Raw genomic sequence first — 25,063 nt, 5'->3', positions numbered from 1 at the left:
GAGCTGTGTCGCCGCGCTTCATTTCAAACGTCCGAGGAAATCCCAAACAATGCCAACACGTGTAAGGACGACAGAAATTGTAAAAGAATGTAATAAATCCTGAAATGTAATAACTGACATGTAATAACCCAAAGCATAAATACTTTTTGTGTCCTTTACCACATTATTGGGCAGGCAAAATATATGTCCCGTAATGCTTCCATACAGACAGCCTGCATGAGGAAATAGTCAATTAACATGTACAATGAAGGAAAAACATTAAGGCACACAGCGGCTTAAATTAACATTTATCCTTTGTATCTCAGGCTACCAAAGTCACCCATGTTGGGGCAGGTAGAATTTGCAAAATGATTATTTAAAAAAATAAATAAAAAAAGTGGACACATGACTAGAATGACATAACCATGGGAATTTATAGCAACTTGGTAGCATGTCAAAATAAGAGTTGATTTGTAGGTCTAAGACAAAACAAAAATAAAAAGACAACTCGTGTGGCGTTAGAGCAACACAGCCAGTCGGGTGCAACTTGTTGTAATTCAACTCAAAAAGTCTTCCTACAATCAAGACAAAGGCCTCATTTTGCATTTTAGATTTAATTTATTAAGGTGACAATTTCTATATTACACATCTGTCATGTACATCGGCAATTAAAGAGGAGAAAGAAAATAGAGTGTTACCATAAACCTCTTATCTTATTAAAACCTTTTCTTTTACAAAAGAAACTTTGTTATTGACACATTTACAGCTTCTCTTCCTATACAGGCCAGTGACAGCGGTTTAGTGGATATGGAGGATTCTGGAGAAGCGAACATGCACACACAAGAAAAAAAAAAAAAAGGGGGAAAATGAGCTGTGAATTTTGGGATATTTACATATTTGCTCGACTAGTTTTTGAAAAATAAAATCGGCTTAAAGCAACAAGGGGGAGGATGTGTAAAGAGGCTTCTGATGGAGATACATTCATGGTTTTATATTGGTGTCAGTAGTCGTCATGAGGAGGAACAGTAAGGCTACCTGAAGGCCAAAACAACAGACCATCCGCCTGGACCGTGCTGCAACAACACAAAGAAAAACGAAAAAGTGCCGTGCTTCGTCAAGATTCACTGAAAAATCTCAGTGTTGAGTTCTAATCTGAACAATTAATCCCAGGATTAAACATTTAGCAGTTTTAACATGTTGGCGTCACAGAATAAATATTAGAGCCACACTGAAGGGGGGGAAAAATAGGATTATTTAATGAGGCTTTTTGAGATTAAAGTCAAACTGTTATTCTGAGCCAAACGTCAAACATGATCAATTTCTGCTGAAATGTAAAAAAAAAAGAATGTTTATGTTTTAAATGCAGAAATTTGGAATGCAATGTTTTTTAGTTGGATTTAACAGTGAAACTCCTGTTTTTATTTTCCCACAATTGTAAAATCTTAATCCTTCTGTTTTTTAATTACCGTTATTAAAAACACAAATTCTTCATAATAAAGCAGAAATCCCAAGGAAATTTGAAAAATGTGTTTGAAAAAACCCAAAGAAAAGCAAAAAAATTATGAAACTGTGAAAAAAGCAAACATTTTGGAACTTTTAAGAGTCAATCCAAACTTTATCCAGTTTTTATTCCATATTGCACATTATTTTCAACATGGCGACGATTTTCTTCTTATGGATTCTGTACAAGAATAAAAGTTAAAATGTCAGGATAAAAAGTTAATACTAAGAATGAGCAAAATTCTGAAAATAACTTTCAAAAAAGAAAGGGACAAGAAATCTAACGTAAAGGATAAATATATTCTTTGAATTCCTCTTTCGACCGTGAGATTTTGACTTCATTCCTAAAGTCGAGAGATGGTTGAGAATGTCTCCCATTCATGTTGACGTCTCGACATTACTCTCAAAAAGCCAGAGAATCCATCTGTCCGTCCTCCGTGCCGCGGAATTTACATGATCCAAGTTAGAAAACTGACGTTTGCCTTTTTCAGAAAGCTTGAATTCGTTCCACTGACGAACAGAGGAGCTTCGGCAACGACGTCAATGTGGAGGAAAGTGTTAAACGCTGGGCCTCTAGAATTACACTGTTCAACTCTTCAGACACAACGAATGAAGCAAACTGATTTGGTTTGATTGGGTTTTTTTGGTGTTTTTTTTTTTTTTAACTTAAAGTGAAATCATCTTTGAAGGCTTTATTTCATTCAATGAGTTTTAAAACGTCTTTAATAAAGCTGAAAAGAGAGGAACCGTCGGTCAGACTCTCAGAGGACGTTTAACGTCCTGTTCCACATCACAGCAACTGCGGCCCTATAAAACTAGGGTCCCCCCCCTAAAGACCACCCCCCCCCCCCCCCCCCCCACCCACCCACAACCACCACAGAAACACTTCCCCGCATTGTTCATGGATTCACAGATGAAACACCAGAGTCTCTCCCGGATCTTTTGGAAGAACAAACAATGTCCGTTATTGAGGCTGAGCAGCGCCGCTGTTTAGTGTTGCTTTAAAAAAAAAAAAAGATCCACTTATAGTCAGAATTCATTCGAATGGAAAATGACAATCAGGTTCTTTTTGGTGAAACTTTGTTTAGAAAAGAAAACTCTTCCCCTCGAGATCTTCACATGAAGTTTAATACCTTATTAATACCTTGACGGCTGCTGACAGCACATGATCTCGTGTGTGTGTGTGTGTGTGTGTGTTGCACATTCTCTGAGAAAATAAGCCCCTCCCCCTCTCGTACCCGTGGGGCGGCGGGGCGTGCGAGACGGCGGGGGGGGGGGGGGTCCCCCGATCCTGACAGCATGCAGGCGGCGGTCGTGGACACCTCGCAGCTGCACCCATGCATGAGCACAAGCTCCGCCCCCACAGGGAAACAAACAAACTAAACAAAAAACAACTAAATTCTGAAGTGGCTCCCTGATTAGATTTGAACACTGGTGGTTTTCCTTCCTTCACGCCGCCCGCCGGGCCTCGTCACTCCTGGCCGAAGCCCTCCGTCTCCTCGATGGCGAACATCAGCTTCTCCTTCAGCTGCTCGTAGCTCTTGTAGGGCGGCAGGTCCAGTCTGTTGAAGCTGAGAACACACGGGGTCGTCAACACCCAGGTGTCAAACTGCAGCCGGTCGGAGCCGACCGACGCCCGTTTGCACCGGCGGGTTTCAAGTGAAAAACGCATCGTCCCTCGTCTCGTCCTGCTCTGCGATGCAGCAACTCACCACGTGTGGCTTCTGGGAAGCCAGTTTTCTTTCCCGACCTTTTCAATGCAGAACTTCTGAGCACCGTTACTCCCTGGAAGAGCGAAACACACGGCCGGTCAGAACCTCTCGTCTGAAGGCTCCACAACGTCCACGGAGCGTCAAATTAAAGTTAAGAGTCGTTACCCATGAGGTCAGCGAATCCTCCGACGGGCAGGCGGCAGGTTCCAGTGACAAACTGCAGCAGCCTCATCCTCTTCTCGTTGTCCATCTCCTTGATGAACTGCGGGGGTGGGGGGGGGGGGGGGGGGGGCAGAGACACGATTTACCAGCGACCTCCGACATTAATCAGCCAAGTAAAACGACACAATTACGAGAACGAGACAGGTGCAGATCAAGTTTTGCAAACAAGAGTATTCTATTTGAACCTTTTCAGGATGTGCCAAGAAGGAATACAGTGTAAAGACACTATATTTCTTCTCACCATACCATGACACTGGTCACTGGTCTGACTCCATCTAAATCGAGACATGATGCATTCGGCTTCGAGACGTCAAAACACATTTTAGTTGAGGAGCCCAGTCTCCTGAACACAGCGCTTTACCCTAGTTAAAGTGACCACTTTGTGAAATAGCCGACAACTCGGTTAGTTTCCTACTTGTCATGACGTGCGTCAGTCACACTGGACTGATATTAATACACGTCATTACTAACGGATGTATTTACGTCAACGCGTTGACTCAGCTAAAAAAGTTAATTGGCCCATATATCGGTCATGAGTTTAATATTTCCCAATGTCGGAATTGGAAAACCCCCCAGAAAATCCGGATTGGTTAGGCCCTACTTTAATGTTTTTGTTATTGTTGTCGTATTTGGCTGGATTGGAGCCTCCTGGAAGCCTCGTGCTCGACACCCCTGCTCAACAATACGTACACGTTACATTCCAGAGGGAAACACAAGCAGAAAGCTCCTCCCACAGACCTGCCAGAACCAGAGGATCTGTTTGCTGCTGCGGGCGTAGTGTCTGTAGATGGTGTTTCTCTGCCAGTCACCCAGATCGATCTCCTGCATTCCGCACAGCATCACCTGAAAGCAGTAAAAAAAAAAAATCCCGGCGGTGAGAGACGCTCTCGCCCTCCCCGTGGCTCGCGGTGGTCAACGTCCTCTCCTCTCCAGCCCCACCTCGAGCTCTTTAGCATCAAAGTACTGCAGGTACTGCTGGGGGAGGACCTCGTTGAAGCCTTCGAAGAAAGCCTGGGTCTGCTCCTCCACGCCTCTGGACAGGCGCCACTCCGCTACCAGCCTGCGGGGGGCGACGCAGAGACATGAGGCGACAAGAACGTGCCATGTACGAGAGTTCCGCTTCAACAAAACATCACTGGGAGGAGTAAAAGCAACGGATCCCACCTGATGTACTCCTCCTTGTTCTCCTCCGTCACTTGGAGGTCTCCTCCTCCGGGCTTCAGCTCGTGAGTGGAGATTTCTCCCAGGATCTCCTTGTCCACCGAGAAGAACATCTCCAGCTCGCACTCCTCGATGTTGTTGTCCCTGAGGACGGTAAATCACAACTTAACACAAATAGTTTTGACTGCGTCGCAGAACGATTAACGCCGGAGCTGTGCGTCATAAGGATCAGGGGCCAGATGTGCATCATAAGGATCAGGGGCCAGATGTGCATCATAAGGATCAGGGGCCAGATGTGGCCCTTCAGCTCCACTTCATCGGCCTTTCAGTTGCCCTCTAACAAACACGGACCGTTAAGGGATGCACCGATCCACGTCTTCTCACTTCCAATACGATCCCGATATTAAATATCCTGATGGATACCGATATCATTCCGATACTGGAGCTCTGTTTGCTTTGATATTTTTATTAGAATCATTGATTTTATATGAGGCCGTAATAAACTCGTCTCTACAGTAAAGTAATAAATCTAGGAAAGTACGCATGTGTTCTCTTAAAAGGCAACTTGAGGTTAGTAGAAGGTCAGAAAAGGAAACTGTCCAAACTATTTTTGTTCAATTAGGACCATGTGGGGGTCTGTGTGACGTCATCGTCTCATAATAAACTAGTTCTGTCTTTAAAACCTCACAATCACTTTATTAATTCCTGTAGAAATGATTTAGCAACGCAGCACATAGATGATAGATGGATAGCTGCAGTGCTACTGCGGGAGCCTCCTCGCCGGCTGCAAACCGTGGAATGGATTTCCTGACTCTTTACTCCGCGTCTCATTGAGACCCGCCTCCGTTCAGGAAATCCATTCCACAGTTTGCAGCGAGCAGAGCAGCTGGTACAGAAACACATTTCAGCAGAAGAAGAAGCAGAGACGAGGCTTCATGGATCAAGAAACCTACAGAGGTTAAATCAGAAATTTCCGATCCGGGAATTACGTTGACATCGGAACCCGATAACGATACCGGATCGGCCTGGCCCCGTCCCTACTGATCGTCAAACTGAAAGGTGCTCCGCCTCAATTTGGAAGCATGAGTAAATGCGTTCTGAACAACTCCAGCGCTCCCGCTCAATCCAAGACCGGCCAACAAGAGGCTCCAATCCGGCCCAACCAACCACCAAGCTGATTAGAAAAACCTTGATTCTTTTTTCTTTTTTTACAAAAGAGTAGTGGACACAACACAACTCTGACACCTGAGCTGAGATATCAGTGATGCTGCCATGAAAGTTAGCCAACTAGCATCAGCTTCAAAGCCAGGCCGTCACGGTGAGTTTGGTAAAACACCCTAAATAGAACAGCTGCAGAAGTTTTTTCTTTTCACTGAAGTTTGCACCAAAAAGTCAGCAAATATTCAAACTGGCTTCATGTTGAGATTGTGGTCATTTTCCAGTCATTGTGTATTTTTGTGACACGAGATATTTTCTCCCACAGTCCAAATACGTTGTTGGCTCACTTTGTGACTTTATATTACCTGTAGTAATTAAAGTGTGTGTCTTTGTCTGTGTGTAAACCCTGTGAAAGCTTGATGACTTGTCCTGGTTGCTCCTTTACCTTTATCAAATAGCCAATCGCCTCTTATGAGCCCACCTTGGTCGACGCCAGTATTGTAAATATACAGTACTCTCTAAAGGCTCACATATACTCACTTGATCCATATTAGTGAATTGTAGAACTCGGGATCGATGGACTCCAGGTCTTTGAGCGCCAGCGGCTTGTTGAGGATGCGTTTGTAGAACGGCAGAGAGAAACCGGTGTCGATGAACTTCCCGTGAAAAAGAGCCTAAAGGACAAACAGCTGTTTGATCGTTTCCATTGCGCAGAACTGTAAAACCCCTCACGGGGGCCGCTACGTAGTGGAGTGGCTCACCATGGCAATGAAGCGCCCGATGAACTTGAAATACTTGAGGTGGTCGGGGTTGATGTAGGAGGCGGGGTTGATCTGGAGACAGTAGTTATCTTTACCAGCGTATTCAAACAGGCAGTACATGGGGTTCAAAACCTCATGGGACAAGAGGAAGAACCATTCCCTGCGAGAGAGGACACCACAGAGCTGCTGAGAGACGCTCAAAATACTGACAAACAAAAAACATTTGCAGCATGAGAGGAAATGTTTCATCGCCAATCCTTCCACCGTACCTGGCAACACCTCCATAGTCCAAACCTTCTTCTCCAGGGAAGATGATCCACAGCCTCCGCCGCAGGTCCTGAGCATTAAAGCTCATGATCTGAAACAAACAAACAGTCATTGAAGTGAAAATCAACCCGGGGAATCAAACGCCTGAACCGGTCCACCAGAGAGTCCAATTCAAGCTTTGGGAAATGATGACATTAACTGCAATACATTGATTTGACCACTGGGGGGCGCCCTTTATGTGGTGAATCAAGCTCAGGTGAGGAGTTATTCTGACTAGAATTTGAACTGTAAGTTAAAAAGGAGTTCCTGCTCCATGCGACCAAATGCTTTACGTATTTGAAAATGTAAATAATGTAATAAAAATCCACTGATCTGCACGTTGTAAAGCACATGTCGAACTGAGGAAGAATGTTGTGGAAATTGCAGTTCTTTTAATCAAATTTCTGTCAAATTAAAGTCCATTAATGACATATTAATAATTCTTTGCATTAAAACAAAGCCAAATATTATTTATACATTATAAAAATCTAATCATGTACTGGTCTGGTCCCCTTGAGATAAAACTGCACTGTATGTGAACTCTGAAATAAAATGAGTTGGACACGGCTGCTCGAGATGGAAACATGACGCAATATATAAATCTGTGGTCGAGTTCATTTGAAATTAAAGTGAGCAATTAAATGCAGCTACTGATGTTGATGTTTTTTCTTCTTGAGTGGTTGAAGTACCTGCTGGAACGAGTCCTCGAACAGGGTCTTTCTGGACACGTTGATCTTGACGTGTTGCGGCATAGCGAGTTGCTGGAACAAAGGGGGGGGGGACCATCAGAAATGCAACATTAATCATGCGCCATCAAAAGAGCAGCTGTTGCTATGGTAACATCATTATCACCGCTCTGCATGGGATGAATACATAAAGTATAGATGCGAGGTTTTTTTTCCAAAGTGTTTGGACGATGAGCGTCTTTCAGGGCCTGACTTACATTATAACCCCCCCTGTGACTCCATGTCACTGATCAAATGGGTGAGATCTTCCTACATGATCAAGTCTAAACTCACTTACACCACATCATAAATCTAATTTAACTTTCTTCCAGTGTTCATGAAATAGATTATTTTTGCTGGCTGCCCATGAGCAGAAAATGACCTCCTCAGTGTGTCTGATCTGCAGGCAGGCATACAGACTATAAATCTCCCATACTTAATCTTTTTATTTTCCTTAATCTTGGTTTTTTTTTCTTATCACCAGTCCCAAGTCAAAACGGAGTACGACAGCCCGTACAAATAGCACGTCATAATGTCAGGAAAACTTGGGACAAGTGTTCTGTGTCGTTAGTTGACGATTTCGCAAACCGTTTACGGCAAAAATCTTGAAAAACCTTTAAAAAAACAAAAAAACACATCCCTCTAAAGCCACAAGGTTTCGGCCATACTTTAAGATAGATTCAAAGTTTGAATTGATCATGAGGAGGATGGCTTTATTCATATTAAACTGCATTTTAATTGCAACTACAGCAGTTTTAACAAAATCTTAAGGTTTGTTTTGGGGAGATTTTCAGTCCCTTTCAGACTTTATAACGCAGGTGCATTGTGTGTAAAGCTACAGCGGAGGGGAGCATTAAAAAAAATCGGAACATTTTGTCTTAGACTCGCTCTCTCGTGAGAGCAGAAGCAAACGCACTTACAGTTTAACCTCCGCAAGGTGAAAAAGGACGAGTTGGACAGTTTGACAGTTTGCTGTCGGACCTACAGTCTGTCACTCAGAGGCACACTTCCATGAAATGAAAATGGATTCATATCCACTCACTGTTGCTGGGCAGAAACTGGCAAAGCTGATTGTGATTGGGTGAATTCAATGTACAACCCTCTAAAGTCTAAATATCCATAGCTGCCATTAATGCTGCTGGCAGCACGATGTGGGCACACTCGCAATTTCATGTCAAATGTTCTCGTTTATTTATCGTAATGAAATAATGAAAAGAAAAACCCCCAGAGCAGCATGAAATAGAGCCGACGTTAATGGTCTCACCTGGCACCAGAACCGGAAGTACTGGACTTTGGCTTTGAAGTCTCGAACATAAGTGATCTGAGGTCCATTTTCACTGTGACAAAAACAAACAAAATACTTCTATAACTCAATGGATTAAATGCTATTTAACGTGTGATTCGATTAAATAAATAAAAAAAGAGAGAGAGAGAGAGAGAGAGACAAAAGAAGAAGACAACTTGAGGAAATGCAAACTGCACTGTTGTAAACAGGTGGTCACATGGTCCTGGTCTTCATCCTCTCCTGACTCACATTCTTGTGGCTCATTCACCAAACTGGTTCGTCCACCACATGAAACTTGCAGGAGCAGGAGTGACGGGAGCGTAAGAGAATGGGTGCCCCATTAGTCAGACCGGGGTGATGCGTCACACCTTCTAAATATAGACTACATTACTGTAATGGGTATTATTGGAAAGCTGCAGAACCAAACTACCTGCTGTAATATATATATATATATATATATATACTTAAAAAGCTGTAGCTGCCAAGATCCAAATTCAAACTCAAGCATCAGGAAAAGATCATCACAATAACTTGCATCACCTGTTGTGCTCATATTATGTAATAACACAATATTCATTCACTTCTAATGAATTGGGGGAAAAAAACAACATTTACTTATCGTCATTTCTGAGATTTGGAAACGTGCTTTATGAACAGAGTAAGATAGACCACATCTGCATCCTTCAATGCAGGAGTCATTTCCTGAATTCTCACAATGTATTTTTATTCTATTTCCATCTGAAAAACATTCCAAGAATTAAGGGATTTTTGATTGTACAAGATCCCGAGATGCGTGTTCATGTTAGGCTGGATTATTAGAACGCCGGTGTGTTTGCGGGTCTGAGTAACTGATCTGTTAAACAACTGCAGCTGGTGCAGCTGTGCGAGGTACGTACAGTGAGGACTTTCCAGTGCGGGGGTCGATGTAGGTCGTGGTTCTCCTGTTGTGGTCGACGAAATAAGGAATACCGTCCACTGTGAACCTCATTTCCCAGCCTTCTGGAAGCGGCTTCTCATTCAGCAGTCTGGAGAAGATGTTAAAAACAAATACAAGGTGTCATATATGAAGAGTGTTTTTATGTTTCTCAGATTAAGACTGTAGACACACACACACACACACACACACACACACACACACACACACACACACACACACACACACACTCACCCCTGTGTCCGTGGGTCCTCCCACTGTGTTGCGCGTGTTGGGTGATGAACGAAATAAACTCTTCCATTGGAGTCGGTTCTCTTCTCTGAAGAGACATAATAAAGTAAGCCGATATAAACCAGATATAAACATTCTTTACACAGAAGTTCCAATATTTCCCTGTACTCTACAGAAACATGCATCATTGTCAGCCAGTCCCCGGTTTCCAGTCCAGACTCAGGCCTGGTTAAGCTGCAGATACGTTAAAATGTCATCGTTCAAACAAGACCGATGATAAACTAAAGTGACGTTCCAGAGATTTGTGCATTAAATGATCTCACCCCATCCATGTGGCAGCGGGCCGAGAGGATCAAACTGTTCCTTCTGTGCGGTGGAGACTTGGTCCTGTAGCTGCACATCAGAGAATCAGGGTTAATCAGATTCAAAGCTGGACCGTGCGGGTGTGTGTGTGTGTGTGTGTGTGCTGGGAGCCTCACCCCGACGATGAACCTCTGGTTGAACTGCTGCATGGCGCCCTGCAGCTGGCTGCGCTGGTGCTGCCACTGCTCGTAGTTGCGCACCGTCTCCATGGTGGGGCGCTGCCACGTGGTGGTCCGTGTGATGTGGTCCACGAAGTAGACCCGTCCCATCTGGTCGACGCGACGCTCCCAGCTGAACACACACACACACAGAGGGGGAATTACTGTTTGTGTCTATGTGGTCATGCAGGAATAAATAGCATGACATAATAATGTAGTCTCACTGCAAAGTGAGGCAATTAAAAGCTTTCTAAATATAGTGCGGACTAAAGCATATTGATTTTTGCTTTTGAGATACGGGCTGCGGCCGGCTTCTCCCAGCAGAAGACATGCTGACTGTTGTCCGCACACAGCAGGGAAATCTACAGATCTAATCTACGGCAGAGTTCTCTAATAAGCAGCGATCTCGTAAAATACCACTCCGCCACGACACGGCGAAGAGAAAGACGCTGGGAACGAGTCGGTCCTCGGTCCGGAAGAGAGTGAAGGTGAGACGGAAATGTGATGCGAGCCCGATACGGCACAAAGGGTGGCTTTGTCTCCCGCTGGAGACAAACTGCTGGCAAACACTGGACTGACATTTACAAGGGAACTAAAACAACTTTCTCTCACCTGGTCAACAAACATGTGTGAAAAGCAGATTAGGCGTGTGGAGGAGTTTAAATGAGGGTTCTGTGTTCAACACACTGTGGGTTGGAGGAGTTTTGCAGTAATGCAAAGTGAATTTAATGTTTCAACATTAAGCTCACAAGTATAAATGAATAGTGTCCACTGAGTTTTACATTTTGAAGTTACAGCAACATTTAAATGTTGGAGAAAAAGAGCGTTCGGTTCATTCTGACATTTATGCCACTTTAACATATTGAACTTGCCATATCAATGCCCCCGATCACATGCCAATGCTGCCATAGAAGATCCACAGACTGCTCTAGGAGCAGCTTGAAGTTAAAATGCTAAAATGGGATATGAACATTTTGTGACCCACCCAGTTGGGAGAGGTTCAGGCCGTTCCCACGTTGTTCTCTTCTCCACGTGATCGACAAAATAGACCCTGCCGTTCTGATCCATCCTCTGCTCCCACCTGCATGAAACGGTAAGAATAAAGGGACACGTTCAGTCACGGTGCGTCGGTCGCTTCACCAAATACAGACACGTGCTCACGTTACAGTGCCGTCGACCATGAAACAGCTTGAAAAGGGCATTTAAGGAATAGCAGCATGAACGAGACGGGGACGCTCATGGAGCTGGTTTCGTTTAAAACACACTTTTAAGATAAGATAAGATAAGATAAGCCTTTATTGATCTCACAAAGGAGAAATGTACTTGTTACATTCTGCTCTTAAGGACACTCATGAGTAGGAAAGACAAGAAATGTGCAAAGAATAGAGGTATCTTATATACAATGACTATCAAGAACTCTAAGGGCCAAAAGTATTTACAGTAGAAGTAATAATAAGTCAAATTAAATAAAATGGGACTAAAATAAGATAAAAATCACAGACTATAATAAAGTATAATAAGTTCTAAGGGGAACAAAGTATGCGGTAAGGTGAAATACAAGGAAATTAAACTATGATGGGGGGGGGTTAACCTGCACTGTACATGCATGTGTTGCTTCCAGAGTAGACGATTGTAACTCCCCATTATCACAGTATAACGGCTTAAGAAATCCTCAATTGCTTCAAGATTCTGCAGCAACGAGTGCTTTTGTCTGTTCATTGAACTTCCTGGAATGATTAAAAGCAAGACATTGCAGAGACGAAAGGCGGAGGCCGTCTAACCCGGGGGGCAGAGGTCCACTGTGGACTGTGGGGACTCTGGTGGGGAGCGTTGGGGTGACGCTGCTGGGCGGCGGTGCGGCTGCCGCCGCCGCCGCAGCGGTGGCTCCGGGAGCCGGGGCGGCGTTCCTGTCCGAGCCGGTTGACGGACTGGAGTCGGGCGCCGACGAGGCCGGCGCTCGCACCGGCGTGTCGGAAGCGGACGGCGTGTCGGCGCCGTCGGCCGGGCCGGAGCCGTTGCTGGACGACGCTGAGGGGAGACGGGAGACGTCAGTGGGGACTTATCACGGAGACACAGATGGACAGAAGCAGAGACCAGATAAAGCAGGAAGTGCCGCTGTCGCTTTGCTAAAGCGGTCTGGCTTTCGTCACAACACGTGCACTGTTTACTGTTCAAGGAAACCGGTCATACAGACAAACATGGAGCACTGGCCCAACCCCCCCCCCCCCCCAACCCAGCCTGAAGGTAAATGTTTGGCATGGACGCGTCTGTGCAGACGGAGCAGGAAGTCGTGTACGGCAGCCATGCCAACTTCTAATAACGGCTGCAAGAGTGAAAACTGTTCTGACACCAGAAGGCTCTCAATCACTTAAGCTGCCGAACAGGACAAGAGCAAAAACACACAAAAAAGGAAGGACGGCGGCAGATTTGTTTTTCTCTTGACCACTTCCTCCTGTGAGAGTCTGACCTGGGGAGGAGGTGGGCCTGCGGGGGGTGGGGGGAGGCGGCCTGGAGGGCCTGGGCGGCCTGAGAGGCCTGGAGCTCCCCGACGACACCGAGGGAGACCCCGTGCTGCCGGCGGACCGGCGGCCGCTGGGAGAGGACCTGTGTTCGATGCCGTCCACGGCGGGAGAGCTGTCCCGGCTCCTCTTGCTGAGCAGCGGGAGGGCGGATCGGGTTGACGGCACGGCGGGAAAACGGGCAGAAGGCAGACATGTGAGATCGGGGTTATTCAAGGTTGTCGCCGATTGTCTTTCTTGCCAGGTAATTATCGAGCCCAGTGGGTGTTTTTTTTTTTTTTTTTTTTTAAAGTGCGGGGCACATCTCAGATGAATTTCAACGTGCCAAGGCAACGGAAGCAGAGTTCACGTTCATGGCTTGAGGCGGCGCAGCCCATAATATCAGTGAGAATTATTCTGTTGACTCATTAGGTTGGAGATCATCGACTCAGATGTGTCCGGGTCTCATCTTCTCAGGAAATCAGTTCAACATCCTCACCTAAAGTCTGACGCCAAGAATTCACCCAGCCTCTTCTGTAATACACCTTCATGCTTCAGACCTTCCCTTCAATGTTCCCAACCACCAGTGAACAAAAGCTTCAATCCATCACATAGTTTGATGTTTCAGAAAAAAAATAAAGTTACATATGGTGAGTCTATATACGTCGTCTCCGGCTGTCTCAACAGTTACACTCGTGCTTATGTACTGAAGCTTCTTCTATATTTTTAAGGTTTACTTGTACAAGGTACAGAAGGCTGGAGTAACTGAAATAAACTGCGGCTCCAATAAACTGTTTCATACTCGGAAACATCATAAAACATGCACAATCTTTAAAATGTTGACAAATTATTTCTAATAGCAGAACATTGTTTTATCTATGACTGGAAGAAATTAGTATTTTTGTGTCAGACCAAAGAAAAAGATGTCATTAAAACCCCGTTCACGCAATGTCTATGGTGAAAACGAATGTTTTTTTGCATTTTTGTATCAGAAAGGTTTTGTTTTTAACGTGACGTCGTCTTGAAAACGTCCTTTTCCATGGAAACGGTAAATAATCTTTACTGCAGACATGTCTATATAAAACAAGAACATACAAGTACATAGAGAAAGACAAAAAAGTAGAAAAATAAATACAAATACTGAAAGATGCAACATATTAAACTGTGCATATAAAAATGTTTACGTTTAAAAACTGTGCATGTTGAAAAGTATACAGATCATTGCACCAGTGCAGTTTCAGGTTGGAGGTAAACGTGGAGCAGCTTTAGGGACTAGAACTTCTACAACGTGGAAAAAGTTCTGCAAAGAGGCGATTTGACATGAAGCGACATTTGAAGACGGGAACAGGAAGCGTGTTACCTTATGGCATGGTCTCCATTCAGATGTGATTCTCCATTTGATGTACCTGGAGGAAGCACACACACACACAACAACCGAGTCAGAAACGTGAGCTCTCCGACATCCAACGCTGCTCCGCCGTCTCTGGCGGGACTCACTGTGGTGGTTGGCTTCGGCCGTGGCGAACAGCTCGGGGTCGACGGTCATCCCGTCCAGGCACACGGACAGGTCTCCCACCACGTCGGACTGGTCTCTGTCCGCACACAGCTGGAGGGTCTGCACCACCTCGGAGACTGAGAGGAGGCAAAGCACCCGTGGTCACGTCAAGACACCATGTGGTCCGACACAGCAGGGGGTGTAACGCCACAGAGTCGGCATGGGGGTTTTTCTTTGATACGTTTTTGGTATTTTCTTGAAATTATATATATTTTTTTAGTTCTAAGGTGTCCTCTTGGTTTACAGCAGGGGATTGAATGGCCTTCTCCAGTAAAAAACAGCCTTTTTCTACACACATAAAGCCAAAGCAAACATTTCAGGCTTTTTACAACCATAACACTACGTGCTGCTCTGAGTGCTTCTAAAACATTGCTGACCTGTGCTCGAAAGTGGACTTCAATGCCTCTTAAATGCAAATAAGGATTTCCTTCCCGCTTGTGCGCTGATCTAACGTTGCCTTTCTGTCTGAGTTTTTGAGTATCACGACAGAGGAAATCTTTTAGAAGTGCCGGTATTGCTTCAAAGCGTCCTTGGTTTTTTTTTTGGGTGGTATCTATAGCCGGCAAGCAGACATTTTTTTGGGAAGTAATTTACATATTTTTTAAGGATTCAGGTGTGATTTTGAAAAAGGCAGATTATTTCCTCCGGTATTCTTCTATATAGTTTCATAACATTCTATTTTTTTTATTTACTCACTGACAGCATCCCAATATATTTTCACATTATAAATAAACTCTGCCCATACTTGCCAAACAAAATACAAATTCAAAATTCAAATTTAATGCACTGCACAACTGTGTAACATACATATTATTCAGAGCAGACATGGGAAACTGGCATCCAAACCACCCCAGGCAGCTTCCTTCTTTATATTGTATGTCCAGTGAGCAAATTCCAGTATTCGTTGAAATCACTGTATTGCTGTATTACTGCATTTATTTCAAGGCAAATCATATCAAATGAATGCCTGTTGATTAAAATTGAAGAAAAAATGTTTTTTTCACTGAACTCGCTGCTATAATTTATTAATCTTTGTGGATTTCACTTTTGATGCTCTTTCAAACAGAAGAGCTTCTCGTTTAGTAGAACTCAAGTAGTGCAGGCTGCGTCACACGGAATAACTGTGCGATATTTCTTTCTTTCCTTCTGAGAAAAGCGGCGAATCTCCCGGGGGGGGGGTGGAATAGAAGTCGTGAATCGCTGCCGCCAACTCACTTTTCATGTCATTGGACTTGAGCGTGTCGCAGACGTCCAGCACGGCCATGCCGAGCAGCACGTCTGACTTCAGGGTCTGGTGGCTCCACACCCGGAACAGCAGTTTGCTGAACGGAGTCACGATCCTGCAGGAACACAAACAAACAAGTCAATCTATAAACTCCTATTCACCCTTCTGGATGAAACGGAGGAATAAAACACATCTCCCGATAAAACAGGCAAGCGCAACAAGAACCATTAACTACACACAGGAACCTCCCGAGGGACGTCACCTGTCACAATTAAATCCTCCTATTAATATTCAGCCCGGCAAGAAGAATTGAAATCACCAGTTTGTGTGAGCAGGACATAATGTTAAAAGTTCAGGCTCTCTTGGAGGAGAGAGAGAGAGAGAGAGAGAGTCCAGCAGCGCCTGCAGGGAGGCACGCCATGGATACATGAACTGGGCTCCCATTACACGCTGTAGTAAACACTCGTTATGTAATGATACAGCGGCTCCGGCGCTGAAAGAAACCGGAGAAGGGCTCTATAATAAGAAGGTCAGCGCGCGGCAGGAGATCTTGGTCGGGCTAAAATTAAGAGGACATCTGATGTGCCAATGTGCAACGCTGCAGGTGGGGTGAGGGCATGTTTAGAAATGGGCTTCCTGGAAACGGCGTGGACACACGAACACGCGGACAAACACAGGTGTGGGATTATACAATTCTGCTCCAGGGAATAAAGGCCTGTGCTTTTCCGCCACGAATACCATCTGTCAAAACTCAAATTGTTAAATAATGAAGACAATTAAGCGCAAAGGTCCAGATTCCTGCAAAATTTTCAAATCGGACCAGTTGATGACTGATCTTTTCGATCCATAGATATTATCAGACGTGACGATTGGAGGATCTTACAAAACTGTCTTTATACGTTGCAAGCTCCAGTTGCATCCGTTACAGTCGCATGGATTTTCCACTTGAATCAGCCAAACTAAAAGTTTTATCTCTAAGGTAATGCTGCTCAGTAAAGAAAGCATCTGGTTTGTGTGATTCGTCGAAACGCCCCACACTGCAGTTTCAATAATAAAGCCCTCAGGATCCGGACAGTCTTCTGGTGCCGTTACGACATTCAAGTGCCAAATGCAACAATTCTGCATGATAAACTTCCTCCTTGAAGCCACAAGCCAAATTACCACAGTTTCCATTCATCACTTTGATGCATCTCTGGGGGAATAAAGCTGTCAAGTGGCTCCTAAAGAGTTTAAACCACAGAATGGTGTGCAAGGCACTGGGCAGCAGAGGCATTAATAACTCTTTATGAGCTGCAGTTTACCTGAACGACTTGAATTACAGCCGTTAACCTAAAGACGATACAGTGGCAGAGGGAGTCAAATAAAAGTTTAAAAAAAAGTTTTTTTTATAGTTTACTACATTACTTCCTCGTAAAGTTTGATCTGATCCACGTCTTGCGACTATAAACACACGCAACCCGATAACACCCAAATCCATTCAAACACGCCAGGTGCTGGTGGTAAAAGTCAGTAGATCCTTGGATTTATTAACTGGTTCAACCTCTTTTGGCAGTAATGACTCCAACCAAGCATTTCCAGGACCTGCTGATCAGACTTGCACAACGCTGGAGGATTTCTCACCATTCCTCCTTCACAGAGGCGCTTCGGATGATCCAAACCCAGGGGCCACCGACAGACAAAGGAATAACCTACAATTCAGCCTTTAAAGTTTTTCTTTGGCGTGATGAAAACGATACTTTAACAAAGCCAAGCAATTACACTGAAAATGACTCCAATTGCAACAGGAAGTCAACATTAATGCAACCTTCTGGTTCATAATACAGTGAAATGTCAAAGATCAGCATCATGAATAAATCAGCTCAGGTCTCAGTGTTATGTTGTGTCCGCCACTGTGAAGAAATTAGTTTAAAAAAAAAAAAAATCAACCCTTTCCATTGAAATTGTTGCCTCTTTCTGGACGGTTTCGTCCCACGAGCTTTAAGTTCGACACCCCCGGTCTAAATGATTCGCTCAAGTTTTCTCACCGATAGTTCTGAAAACAAAACTCCAGTTCAACAAGTGCTTGAGGAACTTCCTTACAAACTACAATCCCCTCTTGTACGAGGAGTCAGACCTGTGGAAACAGGAAGCTGCCGTGGCTTCTGTCCATAAGCTGCTTTAGAAATCACTCTGACAAATGATTTGTGCAAGTGGAACTGAGCTCAAATCTTGCACACACACAGGGTGACAGTAAACAAGGAAGTTGTGACATTAGCAGAAGTTAAAATGTGAGCGGAGCGGGGCGGCTGTGACTCACACGGTGAGCGGCTGCTTCCATTTGGGGCTGTGGGTGTTGTTGCATTTCTCCGTCTTCTTGGACTGGCCGTCGACCGTCACCTCCACGTACGGGCTGGGACCGAACCAGTTCTTCTTGTTTTCTTTCAGTTTTGCTGATAGCACTGAAAGAGGCGAGCGAGAGAGAGAGAGAGACCGACGGTCAGATGTGGGCGACAGAAAGAAATCAAAGGAATTGAGGAACAAGGAACACAGATTTTGTGAAATGACAATTGCACGCTCTGCTCCACCCAACCAGTAATGTAATAATGGCCGACAATATGTAAAGATGTGACCAACTTAGATGTAAATAAGTCAATACTGACAGTAATTTTCATTTGCTTCAGGACTTCCCAGTGACATCAATCAAGTCAATTAGATCTAAATGGCACGTGTGTGTGTAGTTTTCATGTTGGTGGCTCAACATGAAAACGACATCACTGTCCGTGTTCCCATGTAAACCTTTTCAAAACACGACATTGAAAACAGGGAAACTTTCCTGAAAGGAAAGCTCAAAAACAATGCGTTTTCCCTTGAAACGCTGTCCACTAATTCGTCCGAGAGAGAAAGTGGGATATATCAAGCAGGGGGGGGAAACCTCAGCTGATGCTTTACAAAATAAAAAAAAAAAGTGTGTGGGTTGGAGCCCAAACTGTGAAGGCGAGACGACTGAGTCCAAGCGTCTGTGGATGCAAGTACACTTCACTTCACCCCCCCCCCCCCCCCCCCTCCACTTACCGATGATTTGCAGCTGCGCCTTCATAGGGTAGCCATTGGAGGTGCCCGACTTGGTGACTCCACTGGCCATGACATAGGGCTGGGATGGCGGCCTGCAGCACAGACGACACGTCATTACGAGGAAGCGACGGACCACTTCTGCAGCGTGCAGGTGAAATCAGTCCAATACGATAACACAGTATTAGGCTCTGGCAGACAATATTAAAGACACCCGGCACACGGACGTGACAAACCTGCTACACTTCACATTTCCCACTTCAGTGTCACTTTTTTTTTTTTATTCAATTTTTTTTCCCTTCCCAAGATAAAAAATGCTGCACAGTGATTTATGTACAGATTTGGCCACTTTCCGATATCAAACTGAATTGAATTAAATACCCCACTCCACCTCCTCTCACTGGGCAACATGCATTGCATGGAAATGACCTCTAATACACTTTCCACGTGTGCGGCTGTCATTTCTCTTGTGTTCCGCTTGTAGCGTGCAGCCTTTCCCTGGCTGCCACGCCAGAACAACAATAAAGGCCAGAGAATGAGCCAGGCTTACGCTCACCAACACCCGGGGTGGAGCTCCGAGCCACGATAAATATCATTCACACAACCATTTACATTTTCCTTTCCTTTGGGAGGTGAAGAGCACTTACTATAAACCTCATTGGACAAAAGCATCGGGCAAAATAACCCAATTAATCTCCAGTGTCAAAGCTCAGAGGGGCTGCTTTCACAAACTGACTTTTCCTTCCTGGAATCCGTCCTGCAGCAGCGAGGAGGAGGAGGAGGAGGAAGGTCAGCATGTCGGAGGTGGTGGTAAAAGAAACGAGGCAAAGTTTGTCACCTCAAATTAGAAAGAGGCCTTAAAGTCAAGAACACCAGTTGAATCCATTATTTAGTCTTCATAATGCTGTTATCTGAAGGTAGAAACTTGCATGAAAACACAGTTCATAAACATTGATCGTCCATTTCCATTTTGTTCCACGTTTAGAGCTTTTCAGTTGGACTCATTGCCGACCACTTTAAAGAAGTCGGTCTGACCTGAAACTGTTTTTACGTCACACTGTTCTCCCTCAAATGGCGTGGAATTGCATAGATTTCACTGTTCAGTGTGTTAAGAGCAGCAAGAAAGGAGCCCCACAGCATGATGGTGCCTCCACTTTTTTGTAACAGTAAAGGCCAAACTGTTGAAGTGAAACCCAAAGAGCTCTACTATGGACTAATGATATCAATGGATTCATGGATTCTCTTGACAATTGTTGGCTTTTTGTGTATTTCTTTCAGTCATCGTCCGGCCGTCACTTGGTCCATGTCGTCCTGCTTTGTTAAGTGTTTGTAGTATGAAACACACTGAAGGCAGCGCTCTGCATTGTTCCACCTGACCCCATCTCTGACACCACAAACTGATCAAACGGAGGTATAATAGGTGGATCTCAGAGAACCATTGCGTGATTCAGGCTGCGACAATCAGCTCTTCATATGCTTGCAAATCATTGCTGTTTGTTTGATCTTTTGATCTTTTTTTCCTCCCCTGCTGAGTCACATGAAGGTCATTCATTTTCACTCCAACTTCCTCAAAGTGCCTCAGAGGAGTCCCTTGAGAAGGTTTTAATGCTGAGCTACTATGAAGTTTTGAATAAATACTGTTTCACGTCAAAGAGCGTGTTGGTTTCAATAACTGTCAGGATAAAGAGGCGAAGAAAACCACGGACAAATACAGCTTCATTCTTTCAGAATTGAGCGCAATCAGGTAAACCTCAGTGATTGAAAAAAAACAGGAAGTGGTTTTGCAGCTGGCTGCACAGTGGCTGGCACTTTTGACTAAATGCAGGCGTTATAACCCCTGATCATGTCTGGGGTTCAGGAGTGGGTTACATGTTACTCCTCGTGTGTTAGCAGGTTTTCGTGGAGCAAATTGGTTTCCTCTCACACTCCAAACGCAAGCATTGAAGGTCAACTGGTAATCTAAAATGCACTCAAGTGCAAATGCGGGCGTGTGTCTCTCTGCACCCTGTCCACAGTCGACTATGGATGGACGGACGGTTTAGGAGCCTGCTCTCATTATAAACGCACCACTTCAATCTGAAGAGGAAACGGCAGAGGCGAAACGGAATCCAGGGATTTGCTCCAGAAGTCAGATCCAGTGACGCCTCCTTGAAGGTGATTTCTGACATCCGCACGTCGCTGAATAATGCATGCTCTTGCGTCCACCTTCTCCGAGGGCGCGGCAGGCAAAGGACGGGGAGAAAGTGACGAGCTCCTGGGTAAACTTTCCCCTCGGTTTCGACGCCGGTCAATAATTCATTGCAACTGCTGACTGTGCAGCCCGGTAAGCAGGCAGACTGCGTTTTGTATATGGAGGGCTACTTGCTGAATATTAAACTCCGCGATGACCCCCCCCACCCACTCGACATGGATCCTTTTCAAATCGGATAAATAACGTCGCCCGCAGGCCAGCTAATTCCATAAGGGATGAATTCAATTGAATCTGGACTGGGCCCGCTGCGTCGCCTCCTGCTCTGACGCACAGGCGGACCTGCTCACTTAACCCTCTGTTAAGATCTCTCCACCTCTGCTCGCCAGCTGTGGGCTACACCTGCATTGTCAGGGCGGCTGAACGCCTTGTTCACTCACGGCGGATGAATGTTTACGCCGTGACTAAGCAGGCAAAACAATGTTGCACATCGTTGCACACGCCTCAGAGTTGGAAGGACCTGGTATCGCCGCAAGACGAGTAGAAAGGCTGAGATGCCAGCAAAGCTTTCAGGACGAGGGCATTGAGTTGAAAGGAAGCTCAGTAAAGAACAACAACAAAAATCAACTTTTCTACAATAGGCAGTTTTTACAGCTTATTTAATATAATCGCATATTAATAAACACCGTAAAACTGATATTTTAAGTTGCTGACGTAGACATGTTAATGACATTATTACCTTACGTTTAGCTCAAGTTTTGCGAGTGTATGACAGGGGCGTCAAACACACACAGCCCAATTTCACCTCGAATGAGCCAGGCCGGTAAAATAGTGCCATAGTAGCTGTTAAATTTAAACTTTAAAATGTTTTTCTTTGTTGTGGTGCAAAGCCTAAAATGTCTATTTCCTTTCCACAAAGCCAAACGATTACTAAGGAAAATAAAAGCGCATTCGAATGAAACTTTCTGGTGCAAAATGCAGTGAAAGAACAAAGAATAAAGAACAATGTTTTCGTTGATATTTTTTTAGAATTTGCTTGGCACTTCGGTCAGATTTGAGCCTCGTTTGACCCGCGGGCCTTATGTCGACATGACAAATGGCTGATTCTGTGTTTATTCAGCAAAGGTGTCTCAACTGGCTCCTCGAGTTCACCTCACAGCTTATGTACATTCCGTGAGTGTATCCAATGACGAGAGCGCCTGCTATCAAACAATTATCCAACATGACATTTACTGTGAGGGCAATAAACAGGTTTCCTCATCACAGTTTGTAGAGACTCTCTTTCCTGCTGCTGCATCACCATCAGAAACACTGAGAAATTAATCAGCCATATGCATTTATACATATATCATTTGTGGTCGATTAGGAATGAAAGGGGAAACTTTTCCACGCCTTGGATGTACTCAAGAGGAGGCATTAGATCTTTCCTCGACAGACTTCAAGAGAGAAATCGGATCTCTGGAAATTCTTGCACCCGGAGACACAGAATATATATTGTACCTGCTGAGCGTAACCTGCTCTCCAGCATGTTATACATGCTCAGCTTCATGTACTGAAAATTGAAAAGCTACCTCACCGGGCCAAATGTTGCTTTAGGCCTTTGGGCAGCTCTCAAAGGTAGAAATTGTGTTTTCCTGCTTTTCTTTTATAAGTACAAATCTCATTTTGTTGCAGGCAAACCATTTAGTACCCGAGACAGAAATCCTGAGCTCCAACATTGACCAGCGACAGTCACATGTATTTTTATTACTGTGAAGGTAAAATCGGGAGACCTGGAGAAAACCCGTTCTCACGCACAGCGAGAAGAGCATTGCCTATCTGTGCAACCGCATTAAATAACTTTTTATTAAAAATAAAACACTTTACTCACATCTAGTGTGAACAGATTTCCTCCAACTCTCCAACATGACAAGACCCATGTGAAATGTGACTGATCGTGTGATCAGGAATGTTCCAAAATATGCTGATTTAACAGAGATACAAAAGATCTGATCAAATCCAGGTAAAAAAAACAAACAAACAAACAAACAAAACAAGACTGTTACTTAAAAACAACAATGTCAAATGGAGGAAAACAACATCATGATTCCCACACAGCTCTGCTTCATATCCAACAACTGCTCAGACTGCATTGTTGGATATGAGGAAACAGATGAAGCAGATGACCTCTCACCTCCCTGATGACAATCACAATGCTGACACTGCAAAATAAGCTGCTCACTAGAAGAACCAACCGAGGGGGAAATTAGCACGCAACTCAAAAGAAGGCAGATGGGATTCACAAGTCTTTCAAAGTGTGCGTGTGTTAATATCCATGTGAGCACGGCAAGCACTCGGCCACGCAGAAATATCCGGATCCCATTGTTTTATGACGCTGCGCGAACAAACAATATTACATAATTCAAATCCAACTGTCAATGTATAACGAGCTAACTGAGTTAGCCACGGCGAGGAACAGTGTGTCCACCCCCGTGGCGACTGAACGTCGCGTGTGTGAGAGAGTGAGAGTGTGTGTGAGGGGCTCATCCGGCCGCAGCCGAGAGCTTCCATGAGTCGGCTGGTACGTGTTGAATGTCAGCAGTGCGCCTGCTGTGACAGCCTCCCTCCCCGCCCGCCGCGGCTACAGCCGCCGCTAGCCGCTAGCTCGTGTTATCGTCCTGTCTGCTGCCCGGGGAATCCCGAAGTCCAACCGCGGAGAGGGGAACGACAACCGAACAGCGGCCCCTGTCACTCACCCGGACTCGAGGAGAAGCCGTGGAGGTGAAGCGGTGCGGCGGCGGCGTCCTCCCAGCCCCCGGCGGTGCGGGATGTTTGGGTTTGTGTCGGGCTCTCACTTCAAGGAAGAAGAAACTTCCACCATCTTCCTGAGCTCAACGTCACGTGATCGAAACAAGGTGGGGCGATAGGACCGCCCCCTCTCGCTCCGCGATTGGACATGAGAGTCACTAAAATGGACCAATCAGCAAGTAGTAAACATGATGACGAAGACAGTTTGCGCTTTTTTGTTTTTCATTTTTCTGTTCGTTTTTTCTTTGCTCTTTTAATTTTTTAGTTTTGATTATACTTATTTCCCACGCTTTTTTATTTGCTTTTTTTCCTTTTCTAATTTCAATCTCTCTATTTTCCCAATTTTCTGTTCTTTTCATTTCTTTTATTCATATTCTATTTTTTTTCCTTTTTGTGTTTTTTTCCATGTGTTCCCCTTTTTTCCCGTTTTTATTCTTTCGGTTATGCTATTTTTCGTTTTCTTAATTTTCTTTTTTTCCCAACTTTTTCTGTTTTTTTTTATTCTGTTTCCTCTTTCCTCTTTCTAAATAGTATTCTTTTTCCTTCTTTTGGGTATGATCTTTCATGTTTTCATTTTTATTCTCTTTTCACCTATTCTGTTTTATATGTTCCTTTGAAATTGATTTCATCCCCCCCCCAGAGGTTCCAATATTTGCTTTTGTAACTATGGTGTTAATACACAATACATGTGTACTTTAGTACAAGAAATTCAAAGCCACATCATCCAAGAAAACACCATGTTTAACAACATTCAACAAGTCAGTCTGTCCACAGTGGCTTGTTCTCTTTTGCGAAACTCAGTCAGAATGAAGGTGCATTTTTGAGAGAAACTCTCAAAGAAACAAAGAGATCAGAAGAGCATGTGGATGTATAAGTACAATATTGACTGCAGTACACTACATGAAACATGGTTTCCCAGTGTACTGGAAAACATTGACATTGACGTATGCATTGACTTAATTGGTGGAAAATGTAAAAATAAATAAATAAATGCATCAACAGCATGTGTGTGTCTGCAAACAATTATGTGCTAAAGAAGGGAGTGCTTTACAGGAATCCCAAAGTGTGTAGTTGGTTAGACAAAAAAACAGGTAATGTGCATTAAGTGTGTGCTGCTTGGCACAGAAGTTTGATTTAGATAATTATGTATGTAGTTTTGGTTGCATTGCTTCATTTTGCAGGGTAGATGAGGCATTTTGCAGTTTGGGTGTGTGGTTTAATGAATTGTGTTTAATATTTTTATTTTTTTATTTTTTTTTAAACAGCC

At 44.4% G+C, this 25,063-nt stretch overlaps 1 protein-coding gene across 2 annotated transcripts; it reads right to left on the bottom strand.

The window, feature by feature from the left end:
* Window positions 1-2,360: 2,360 nt before the first annotated feature.
* On the bottom strand, window positions 2,361-23,884 carry itchb (itchy E3 ubiquitin protein ligase b). Of its 2 annotated transcripts, XM_080497479.1 has the most exons (24): window positions 23,745-23,884; window positions 18,825-18,916; window positions 18,070-18,211; window positions 15,764-15,888; window positions 14,491-14,625; window positions 14,354-14,399; window positions 12,963-13,147; window positions 12,277-12,523; window positions 11,481-11,576; window positions 10,454-10,628; window positions 10,298-10,367; window positions 9,978-10,062; window positions 9,706-9,834; window positions 8,789-8,861; window positions 7,489-7,560; window positions 6,763-6,851; window positions 6,494-6,653; window positions 6,273-6,406; window positions 4,578-4,718; window positions 4,353-4,473; window positions 4,152-4,256; window positions 3,357-3,453; window positions 3,192-3,264; window positions 2,361-3,050 (listed from the first exon to the last, which is right to left on the bottom strand). In XM_080497479.1, the coding sequence occupies exons 2-24, from the start codon at window positions 18,892-18,894 to the stop codon at window positions 2,951-2,953; spliced, it is 2,670 nt and encodes an 889-aa protein (XP_080353605.1). In that variant the 5' UTR covers window positions 18,895-18,916; window positions 23,745-23,884; the 3' UTR covers window positions 2,361-2,950. The 2 variants fall into 2 exon arrangements, with proteins under 2 accessions (XP_080353605.1, XP_080353606.1); XM_080497480.1 differs by lacking the exons at window positions 18,070-18,211; window positions 18,825-18,916; window positions 23,745-23,884 and adding an exon at window positions 16,093-16,209.
* Between the last annotated feature and the right edge of the window lie 1,179 nt (window positions 23,885-25,063).

The sequence above is a fragment of the Blennius ocellaris genome (assembly GCF_963422515.1).
Source record: "Blennius ocellaris genome assembly, chromosome: 5".
Taxonomy (NCBI): domain Eukaryota; kingdom Metazoa; phylum Chordata; class Actinopteri; order Blenniiformes; family Blenniidae; genus Blennius; species Blennius ocellaris.
The sequence above is the reverse complement of the archived record's forward strand: the minus strand, read 5'-3'. Positions and strand labels throughout refer to the sequence as shown.